At 35.9% G+C, this 12,064-nt stretch overlaps 3 protein-coding genes across 3 annotated transcripts; 1 reads left to right on the top strand and 2 right to left on the bottom strand.

Annotated features, from left to right (window-relative positions):
- Positions 1–189: 189 nt before the first annotated feature.
- Positions 190–4,423, top strand: LOC104800028. Its single transcript, XM_010522729.1, has 7 exons — positions 190–467; positions 550–636; positions 727–936; positions 1,232–1,396; positions 2,174–2,227; positions 2,314–2,460; positions 3,773–4,423. The coding sequence occupies exons 1-7, from the start codon at positions 261–263 to the stop codon at positions 4,151–4,153; spliced, it is 1,251 nt and encodes a 416-aa protein (XP_010521031.1). The 5' UTR covers positions 190–260; the 3' UTR covers positions 4,154–4,423.
- A 2,125-nt stretch (positions 4,424–6,548) lies between these two features.
- On the bottom strand, positions 6,549–8,916 carry LOC104800027 (putative pentatricopeptide repeat-containing protein At1g64310). Its single transcript, XM_010522728.1, has one exon. It carries the CDS (start codon positions 8,803–8,805, stop codon positions 7,153–7,155), a length of 1,653 nt encoding a protein of 550 aa, XP_010521030.1. The 5' UTR covers positions 8,806–8,916; the 3' UTR covers positions 6,549–7,152.
- Positions 8,917–10,195: 1,279 nt separating this feature from the next.
- On the bottom strand, positions 10,196–11,107 carry LOC109116096 (uncharacterized mitochondrial protein AtMg00810-like). Its single transcript, XM_019200892.1, has one exon. It carries the CDS (start codon positions 11,105–11,107, stop codon positions 10,196–10,198), a length of 912 nt encoding a protein of 303 aa, XP_019056437.1.
- Positions 11,108–12,064: the final 957 nt, after the last annotated feature.

Genomic DNA, 12,064 nt, shown 5'->3' with positions numbered 1-12,064 from the left:
AAAAAAAAAACAAGAGAGAGAGAGTGAAACTTGAACTAACAAAGTTTTGTTTGCTTCCTCTCTGTTTTCTTCTGTCTCTTAGTCTTCACTCTTCACATTGGGATTAAACCCTTTTCTCATTCCTCTTCTTCTTCCTCGTCATATTCTTGTTCTTTAATTGTTCAGACCAAAAAATAAATAAATAAAAAAAGGAAACCAAGAATAGGAGACAAATACAAACTGTCCATTTCATTACAAACCAATCCATACATTTGCGATCTATGATGTCTTCTTCTTCTTCATCTAATGATATGATATTCAAAGTTGTTGGTTTTCTTCTTCTTCTCTCTCTTCAACCTCACGCGTTACTCGGCTCGGGTTTCGACCAGAAGAACCAAACTTTCAGACCCCATAGAGAGGTTCAGAAGCTCAGACGAATCGAAGCCTATCTCAAGAGAATCAACAAGCCTCCAATCAAAACCATCCACGTATACCTTCTTCTTCTTCACTCTGTCTTCATCGCTTTGTTTTTTTACTCTGTCTTTTAAGCTCTCTTGCCGACGACTGCAGAGCCCAGATGGAGATGTAATAGACTGCGTGTTTTCTCATCTGCAACCAGCTTTCGATCATCCTCAGCTAAAAGGGCAAAAACCACTGGTAGTTTCACGTTTTCTTCCTTAATCCATGTCATTTCCTCGTTGTATACATCGCACAACTGTTGAAAAGTGTGTATAACAATGGAGACAGGATCCACCGGAGAGGCCAAGAACAAGAAACAGAACAGAGGATGAGAGCTTCTATCAGCCATGGAGATTGTCGGGTGAAACATGCCCTGAAGGTTCGGTACCGATACGAAGAACAACAAAGACCGACGTCTTTAGGGCAAAATCACTCCGGCGGTTTGGTCGGAAACTGAGAAAACCCATCAGAAGAGATTCCGCCGGCGGCGGCCACGAGGTTAGTTTCTTCAACCCTTCTGCTTCATATTAAAGAGATTATCAACTACTTTTTAACTTTTATTTTCTTTATACACAAAAGTATTCTTCATATATATCACAACCGTTTATATAAAACGACACAAGAGTATTGGTACGATGTAGATTTTCGGTTACCAAATTTATATATCTTATTTTGTATATATGTATACATTGAAATATTTTTACGTATATGGTCATTTACACTGGTGGTCCATATTTTTTTTAATGTAATTAAAACGATATAGTGAGTTTGGGGCCAATGAAATGACATGCAGCACGCGGTGGTGTTTGTGAACGGAGAGGAATACTACGGAGCAAAAGCGAGCATTAACGTGTGGACGCCACGTGTCACCGATGCTTACGAGTTCAGTTTGTCTCAGATTTGGGTCATCTCTGGTTCCTTTGGACACGACCTCAACACCATTGAAGCTGGATGGCAGGTCCGTACGCATATACACACACAAATATGTTTTTTTTTCTTACAATGTTGGGTATTCCAATTTTTGGTCTTTTAAATTCGGATTTAAAGGAATATCGATCCCATAAATCTCCATTACCCCCAACATAAATTGAATTAAATGATTTTAGTGTTATTCTCAATAGCTATGATGTTTGAAATTATATTCTTGGTCGGATTCCATATGGTATAATAAATCTTTAATAATTTCGATCAAATTGGAATCCATGGTTCTTAGTATCCTCCCTCAAGAGTTATGATGTTTAAAATTAAATTCTTTATCAATCTCGTACGAGAACGTAGAAAAATGTCATATAATAAATCTCTAATAATTTCAATAGAATTCGAATTAAATATTCTTAATTGTTATGTTTCATAATGTTTGAAATCAAACCTTAGTCCGGTTTCATTTACGGCAGTAGAAAAACTAACATACAAATCTCTAATAATTTCCATAGATTTCGAAACTAAATGTTTTTTGTATCGTTTTTTATGATGTTTGAAATTAAATATTTGGTCCGATTCCATATACGGGTGAAAAGAAAATCATATAAATCTGTAGTAATATCGGCATAATCCGAGTTAAGTGATAATCATTTTTCAGATATTCTATACCGCATGATTTTTTTACATATATGGATGTGGGGATCTCATATAATAGAGATAATTACCAAAGATAAAGAGAGAATGCATTGTAATGGCAGTGGGTCCAAAAATATAAATTTGGTTGGTGATTATGCGGCATTGAATGACTTTGCAGGTTAGTCCTGAGCTGTATGGTGATAATTACCCGAGATTCTTCACATATTGGACTGTAAGACCATTTCCATTTAATGTTTTTACAAATTTTATATTTCATTTTTTTATAAAATAAATAATAAAATTCTTGAAATTTTGCAGACGGATGCATACCAAACAACGGGTTGCTACAATTTACTGTGCTCAGGCTTTGTACAAACCAACAGCAAAATTGCAATCGGGGCTGCCATCTCTCCAAGGTCCTCCTATGATGGAAGCCAGTTCGACATCGGTTTAATGATTTGGAAGGTCGGTCTTTTATCATTAAATCATTCCCCTAATTCAATAATTAATGTCTACTTCAATAAAAAAAAAAAACAATAACGTTCTATACATTAAATATATTTAAAAAAGCACAAAAAATTAGGGGTATATACATTCATAAATCACAAATCCATTATATGTTATATATATATATATATATATATATAATTGAACCAAAATCCAAATAAAATCTCGAAATGAATCTAATTATTGTGCTCATCATATTCGACCGTCTTTGAGATATATATTTTTTTTGTCTTCCTCAGTCACCTAATGATGGTTGGCTTCCAATTTCTGTAATCATCATCATTATTATTATTTATTTATTTTTGTTAAATAATCATTATTATTATTTATTCAACTTAAAATTAATTTATTAGGCTTGTTAAAAAAAAAAGCTCCACGAAATTAACATGGTTCCTTTATGTGGACTGACTTTTATATTTAAGAATCGGGGACAAGAATTTTTCGAATGTTCAATGAAAACATGGGAAATTCGAAACACGTGAACGCTTTAATCGTTGCTTTTGTCCAAGTCTTTGGAGTTTACTTCAGTTCGAAATGTCCGCACGTAATAAAAAATCTAAGATTTTTAAAACCCATATTAAAAGAGTGATTTTTTTAGATATTCTTTTTTTAGGATTAACTCTGTCAACACAAATTCATTCTTCCATTCCAAACCCAAATAAAAAAGGAGGAGATTTTGTGGTAAGTTGCCAACCAACAAAACTAAAACCAAATGTCCTATTTTCTAATGATATAAACATTGGTGCGTCCTCTATTTACGACGGGTTATATCGGATGTAGTGAAAAATAGGCAAGAACGTAGGGCATAATCCGAATGTGATGTGTCATGTTGGCGTCCAGGTATAGTACTAAATAGACAATAGTTCCCACATCGTAAACGAGTGTGGATAAAGAAGTTAGTCCAGAGTGTCGATGTTACTAAAAGTCTAAGTAGAGTAGAGAATAAACAATTTTATAGGAAGAGGAGTACGAAAGTTTTGGTGGAACGATAAATTGAATTATAGGCGTATAGTTAATTAATAAAATTTAAGCATGAAAAACATTTGCCAATAAGTCGTGTGGTTTTCTTTCTTCTTTTATAGAGATAGAAACAAACATCGAGTCATGTATTAAATGGCCTAAAAGTTACAACTATATTTTTATACGTTAAAATGAAATATTTGGTGGGTGCATTGAATGCAATATACGAAATTAATGGCGGAATTAAATATTTATGACGTGTATAGATTCTTTTGTAACTATCATGTCTTACATTGAGTTTACTCGTTAGGATCCAAAACATGGGCATTGGTGGCTTGAACTAGGGAATGGGCTACTAGTTGGCTATTGGCCTGGCTTCTTGTTCAGCCACTTGAGGAGCCACGCGAGTATGGTTCAGTTCGGGGGCGAAATCGTCAACAGCCGATCAAGCGGCGGCGCCCACACGGCGACTCAGATGGGTAGCGGCCACTTCGCAGACGAAGGTTTCGCCAAAGCCGCGTACTTTAGGAGCCTACAAGTCGTCGATTGGGACAACAATCTGTTGGCTCTAAACAATCTCCATGTCTTGGCTGATCATCCTACTTGTTACGACATTAGACAAGGCAAGAACAATGTTTGGGGGACTTATTTTTACTACGGAGGTCCCGGCAGAAACCCTAGGTGTCCTTGATAATATATAATGTCTAACCACAAAGATATATATATATATATGTATGATGTGTTTGCGCATGGTTCCTCTCGCTCTCTGGTTTCTAGGGTTTTAGAGATTTTTGGGTGTTGGGTTATTTTCTATTTTTCAATTGCATTTTCCATTTGATATATATATTTTTTTAAACCGATTAGGGTTTGGTTCTTTCTTTTGTTGTTGTGTAATATTGGGCAGAATGAAGCATCTTGTGATGTATCCTTATACCAAAAATGAAGTAACTTTTTTTTCGAATTTATAAAAACTATATCCTTTCGATTTGTATATGAGATAGATACAGTTCGCATTTAGTTTTTCACTTAATATAATCATTTCTAAAAAAATATTTGATTTTAATTTGAATTCATTTGATTTAATGTTTGTAATCGAGAAGCCGCGAGGGGCAAGGGGCGAGCGAGCGACTGCACGTGCACGAGGAGTGAATCGTTTTTTTTCCCCCTCGAAGGGGTAAGAAAATTTCCCCCTAATGGTAAACTTAAGGTAAGAAATTTCAATTTAAATTCACGAGATTAATGTTTTGTATCTTCTTTTTATCAAAAGCTGCCTTTTTTTGTTCGTCCCAAAGTCTGCATTAATGTTTCCCTTTTATTATGACTTCGAATGCAAAAGCCGAAGATGGATGGTTAAAAGCATTTAACTTTAACAAAAAAAAATCGTAATATTTTCCTCCCAAATTTTGTTTTTAGAAATTCCAAAACGAAAATGTTAATTCTCCAAAAATTTTGGTTCGGTTAAAAAAAAATCTACAGCTAATAGTACGAGGGGTTGATGGATACATTTACACTTAGTAGTTGGAGTACTTGTTATTATAATTAGATATTTTTATTGTAATTTATACCCATACCGCAAACTTTCAACGTGAAAAGTAATAAACTATATCTGTATATGCTGTAATCGAAACATTTAATATATTTGTAATCAATTTCTATTGTATATTTCAGACATGTACATAACTGTTTTATATTTCATCCTACTGTTGACGTTGCCAAAATCAAAGTTTTTAGATCTAGGAATTTATTTATTTGATAAAAGATTCTCCGGCATTTAAGAAGCATCTAAGATTCCGTTCAAACCCATCTCCCAAGAACTTAAAAAAAAAAACTGCTATAATTAATCTACAAGTCAAAATTCAATGATACGAACAATAAGTTTGTGCAGAACTAATTAAGATTAAGAGATTAAATTAATAGAAAGAGATTAGAAACTGTCCACATCTTCGATCGGATAACATACATTAGTATTTGAGGAAGCATTAAATGCTTCTTACACGGTTTTTCTTAGGTCCGACGTTTCGTCCCAATCGAAAAAATGGTATTTTTTTTATCCGAATTGTTCTAAATTCCCGAACGGTATTATTTTTAGAGAACCGAATTTTCCAGAAGTGAACCGAACCGAACTTTAAAAAATCCCGAAAAACCGAAATTTTTTAAATGAAAACTATATTTTTTTAATAAAAACCGGAACCGAATCAAACCGGTACCGAATCCGAAGCGAACCGAATATAATATAAAAACCGATTGGTATATATTTTTGTAAAATCGAAAAAACTAAACCGATATGTTCTCGTTCCGAACCCGAACCGTTTTCCGAAAGACCCTAGAGCCAAGTTAAAGATTGTTTCTTCATTTCTAATCAGAGAAATCTTCCAAGGAGTCCGATGATTTAGCAAAAATTGTTTTTTTATAACATGGAAACCCGAAGTCATTTCAAGGATGAAAACATCATGCAAAAAGAAATCAATTAATATGTTTCACACCTCGTTAATCAATTCAATTGAAACACTTTGGTAAATAAACAGACCCACAAGACAATCAAACAAGGACAAGCCTTTTATCATCACTTTATAGATAACGACATCTCGTTCAGGCATTTCACCGAACACATTCAGGACATGATAGAGATTGCCATTATCCAACAAACTTCATTCCACAATACAAACTTGAATATCAATCATCTTGAGGAAGAAGGTAACAAGGAGCCACACAAAGATAAGTTTCAGATCGAAGGTTTATTGGGTTTTAGGCCTCATGTTTGATTTCGGATCGAGAAAATACGATAAAACCTGATCTAAATCTGATCACTTATGAAGAAAAAAAACAGAACCCATTGTTTGTTTTGGATATCGGTAGAATCTTGTCAGTTCTTTGTTCTTGAATCGAAGATGATGAACATCGTTTTATTCACACAAAATCCGAAGAAACCAGAAAAGAGGAAAGACAATAAAATAAAACATACACCGAAAGACGATAGAGATGATGAATTCCGGTGAGTTCCGATGAACTCCGACGAAGAAAAACCTTAATCGAAGAACACAAAAGAGATGGTTTGATGAGATGAAGATGAGGGATTTCAAACGAGAGAGCATGAAGAGAGTTTTAGCTTCTTCTTTTTAATTGTTACAAGGATATTTTGGTCATTTGATTTAAACGCATGGAAACGCTACCGAAACGCATCCAAAAGCCAGCGTTTTGATTTTTGAAGTTTGGTTGCGGTAGCGTTTGCCTGCGGTAGCGTTTGTCTGCGGTATGACCAATCAGTTTCGCAACCGCCACCAACCGCCAGAAATCGCAACTGCTCCGTTTGCGGTTGGTGGCGTTGCAACCAGTCACCCCCTAAATGACTTTGTGATTATCCATTCTTCGCGCTTTTTCCGGTACTCGCATTGCTCCTGCAGCTCATCAGCAGAGAAATGGTCCGGGAAAGGAAGCAGTTTTTCCAATCGGCAATCCGAACCAGTTCAGATGCATGAAACGAATGCTGAACATGAAAAATTGTCCACGAAGGCTTGGCCTTAAACGTTCTGTGAGCCCGAGATGCCATGATAGAACGCCATCATCGGCTGCGAATGAGGAAACTCCGGAGGAAACGCCTGCTCCGCAACTATCAAGTGAATCTTCTGCTGCATCTCACAAGTAATCACAGATTTGGAGACTCTGTGCACTGATCACTGTGTTTCCATGCAATTAAACCCAGCTAATCCCCGGAACTTTACCTTCTTTGCTTTCTGATATTCCGTCTCTCAGTATTTTGACCTCATCCCACCTCCCGTGTCTCGCGTACACATTAGAAAGCATGACTTTATAAGCGCTTTTCTCCGGATCACTTTCAAAAAGCTTCTCGGCTACAACTTCAGCCAAATGAGCATCCCCATGAGATTCACAACACGCCAAGAGCGCTCCCCAGATGCCAGAATCAATCGGTTCCTGCAAAGATGAGACGAATCCAAATGCTTCTTCCAATTTCCCTTCCATTCCCAGAAGCTTTACCATGTAAACATGATGCTCTGGCCGAGGCTCAAGACCGAACTCATTTCTCATTATCCTCAAGAACTCACGGCCTTTATCCAGTAGGCCCGAGTGGCAACAAGTACACAGGAGAGCCGAGAAAGTACCCTCGTCAGGACGTATTCCCATCTCGAGCATATCCTTAAACTTTTCAAATGCAATGGAGGCAAATCCATGTAAGCCAAGACCCAGAATAATGGCATTAAAAGAAACAACATTTTTCTCTGCCATTCCAGCAAAAACATTGATAGCAGAATCTAGGGAACCACATTTTGAGTAGAAATCTATCAGAGAAGTGCAAACCATTATATCCAGTTCTAATCCTTGCCGAAGAACATGACCGTGTACCTCTTTCCCCTGCATTGGATTTGATAATTCTGCACAGGACCCTAATACACAAGCCACTAATATACAATCAGGCTTCTTCTTACAACTCATGTTTAACTTGCTAAACCAAAACAATGCCTCCTTGTGATTCATGCATCTCGAAAAACCTGTTATCAAGGAAGACCATGCAACCAAATCCGGCTCGGGGACAGTGAGGAACATGCGGTAAGCCGAATCAATGCACTTACATCTAGAATACATGCTTACTAGCGCACTACCGACATGAACTTCATAATCTAGATTAACTTTCAAACAGAATCCATGGACAGATTGACCAATGATTAACAAACCACAATTCGATAAACCGGCCGTCAAGCCTGCCATGGTGTAAAAATCCGGTCTTTTTCCAAGATGCAGCATCAAACTAAACAAACTGATTCCTTTATCCCAGAATCCGCAGCTTCCATAACCAGAAATCATTGCATTCCAAAGAACGACATCTGGGTCCGGTATCGAATGAAATACCTTAGTTGCTTCACCAACAAGACAGAGTTTCGAGTAAGCTGTCACAACTGCACTGCCGCAAATATGATCGAATCCAAGACCGGAAACAATCACGCCGCCATGAACACGTCTCAGCCCCTTGGAATCGAAACTCTCCGAAAACCCACGAACCAAACACGCGTACGTGAAGTTATCAGGCATCGTATCAGATCCCAGCATCTCGTAGAACAGCGAAACTGCATCACCCATTTGACGAGCTTGTGAGTAAGCTCGAATAATGGAGTTCCAAAGGAAAACACTTTTCTGGGGAGTTTCATCGAACACTTTGCGAGCAGAGTGAAGATCACCGTTTAAGGTATAGAGCCTGACAAGCTTCGTTGCGAAGAAAGGGTCACGAGCAAGGTGGGTCTTCGCGACGAAAGCTTGAAGTTTCTCGGTGCTTACCATCGTCTGAAAGGTCTTCGCGAACTCGGAGATGATTACGCGGAATAACGACGGCATTTAGCTAGAGATTTTGCCCCTTCAATTTGATTTCTTCGCTTTATTCTCTTGTAACCAAGAACGGATACAGTTTCATTTAATTTTCTTATTGAACCATAGTGAAATCATACTTAGAAGACCTTATGCCATGGTTGAACGAACAAAGGGTCAGAAAATATACGAATTATTAACCTATAGTTTTTGAAATTTTAATAATTTGTAGAACTTGAAGAATATTGTCTAAATTTACGTTTCTTTCTCAATTTAAATATTCAATTCTTGCTGTAAAATAATTGAATTTGTAGGTACTTCCAAGCTATTCTGATAATAGTTGAAGCAATACAAATTTTTCTCAAAGTAATCCTTAAAAATTGTTTGAAAGCCATTTTTCTAAAATTATCAAAATGCAAAACTAATGAAATAACACAAAAAAGTTTGAAAATTACAATTTTTTTACTAAACTCTTTTAAAATAGATTATTTTATATTAATTTTAATTTGCTGGGGTTATCCCACCAAATTATCATTTATATTGGTTAAAGTTTTAAAGGTTGCAATTTATGTGAATTTAGAATATTAGTGATAAAATTAAAGATATGTAAATGTAAGATCAATAAACCACATTTAGACATTTAGACATATTGTTTGAAATATTATTGGTTAAAGTTTTAAAGGTTGCAATTTATGTGAATTTAGAATATTATGTGATCTTTGTTTTTTTCTCTTTTTCAAAATTTTGACATATTTTTCATGTCAATAGAATCTAACGGTTCGTTAAAAAAATGAAAACATATAATTTTTATTTTTATTTTTGGAGGTACGTATAGTTCTTTTTCTTTGTTGATATGTTTCCTTATCGTTAACAAAAGAAGTTTGGGAGACAATAATGGTGTGTAATAAAGCATGGGTGGTCGTGCAGTGTTCTTGTCTTGCATTTGATGAGCTTTCAGACATGGGCTATGGCACAAAAGGCATGGGCTATCATTTCATGTTCTATCTCGGTCACAAAAATAATATAAGACGCATGTATCTAAAATATTATTATGGGATATATATATATATATATAGTGCCAAAATATTGAAAAGAAAGGACAATAGATTGGGGATTGCAAGACAAAAAGACCGACTATGCGTGGATGGTTATTTACATATTCCATCGATTATTTTTCATTCAAACTCTCAGATTTTAGTTTAAAAATTATTTAATCTGTTTTTACATTAGAATTGTCACAGTACAGATCCGAGAGATGAAAGAATAATTTCGTGTATTGGAAAAGAACACTGACATGCTGTAATATACAAGAACAAGAACATAGATCTGGAAAACCTAGTATCAAGAAGAAAAGGAAACTGAATATGTAACATGAATGTTTCATTTTCTCCCGATACGACAATATCCGCTATTACCCCCCTCAAGTCGGAGCATACAGATTATGGATGCCCAACTTGGCTAAAAAAACGTCGAATTCCTTCTTGCCGAGGGCCTTCGTGAATATATCTGCAAGTTGTTGTAATGTTGAGACATGGCGAGTAACAATGGCATGAGAAGAGATATGATGGCGAAAAAAATGACAAGCGACTTCGATATGCTTCGTGCGATCATGGAAAACATCGTTGGCAGCTATATGGAGAGCCGCTTGGCTATCACAATGAAGAAGCATCGGTTCAGAATGAGTGACACCAAGAGAGTGCAGAAGACCCTTTAGCCAGAGCAATTCACACGTAGTAACCGCCATCGCTCGATATTCAGCTTCAGCGGAGGAAAGAGAGATCGTGTTTTGTTTCTTTGACTTCCAAGATATCGGTGAAGTACCGAGCTGAATAATCCAACCTGACAAAGATTTGCGAGTCTTGGGACAACCTGCCCAATCGGAATCACACCAACCATAAAGGCGGAGATCAGAGTCGGCACGTAATAGAATCCCTTGTCCGGGATTGCGCTTCAAATATCGAACCACCCGTAGTGCAGCGTCCCAATGATCGACCCGAGGCTCCTGCATAAACTGAGATAAAGTATGGACAGCATATGTTATATCAGGCCGAGTCGCAAGCAAGTACAACAAGCGTCCGATGAGTCGTCGATAGGGTTCAGGATCGGGCAGCACATCACTCTTCGAGATGGCTAGTCGGTGGTTCTGGTCGAGCGGAAAAGATGAAGGCTTAGCACCAAGCAAGCCGGTTTCTTGCGTTGGGAGCGCAGCGGAAGCGTGGTGGGCCCATAACCCACAGGTCCCCTGGATCGAAACCAGGCTCTGATGCCATGTCACGGTACAGATCCGAGAGATGAAAGAATAATTTCGTGTATTGGAAAAGAACACTGACATGCTGTAATATACAAGAACAAGAACATAGATCTGGAAAACCTAGTATCAAGAAGAAAAGGAAACTGAATATGTAACATGAATGTTTCCTTTTTCTCCCGATACGACAATATCCGCTATTAAGAATGTTATTCATTTTTTATATTTATTATTTTTTAAAATTCTATTAATTAAATTTGAAACATTTTTAACTATTATTGTTATATCATACATTTTTTTTATCATTAGTAGATGTTATTGAGTTGGATTGGAATATTGTCTAAATTTACGTTTCTTTCTCAATTTAAATATTCAATTCTTGCTGTAAAATAATTGAATTTGTAGGTACTTCCAAGCTATTCTGATAATAGTTGAAGCAATACAAATTTTTCTCAAAGTAATCCTTAAAAATTGTTTGAAAGCCATTTTTCTAAAATTATCAAAATGCAAAACTAATGAAATAACACAAAAAAGTTTGAAAATTACAATTTTTTTACTAAACTCTTTTAAAATAGATTATTTTATATTAATTTTAATTTGCTGGGGTTATCCCACCAAATTATCATTTATATTGGTTAAAGTTTTAAAGGTTGCAATTTATGTGAATTTAGAATATTATGTGATCTTTGTTTTTTTCTCTTTTTCAAAATTTTGACATATTTTTCATGTCAATAGAATCTAACGGTTCGTTAAAAAAATGAAAACATATAATTTTTATTTTTATTTTTGGAGGTACGTATAGTTCTTTTTCTTTGTTGATATGTTTCCTTATCGTGAACAAAAGAAATTTGGAAGACAATAATAGTGTGTAATAAAGCATGGGTGGTCGTGCAGTGTTCTTGTCTTGCATTTGATGAGCTTTCAGACATGGGCTATGGCACAAAAGGCATGGGCTATCATTTCATGTTCTATCTCGGTCACAAAAATAATATAAGACGCATGTATCTAAAATATTATTATGGGATATATATATATATATAT

This window comes from Tarenaya hassleriana, unplaced genomic scaffold, assembly GCF_000463585.1.
Source record: "Tarenaya hassleriana unplaced genomic scaffold, ASM46358v1 Cleome632, whole genome shotgun sequence".
Taxonomy (NCBI): Eukaryota; Viridiplantae; Streptophyta; class Magnoliopsida; order Brassicales; family Cleomaceae; genus Tarenaya; species Tarenaya hassleriana.
The sequence above is the reverse complement of the archived record's forward strand: the minus strand, read 5'-3'. Positions and strand labels throughout refer to the sequence as shown.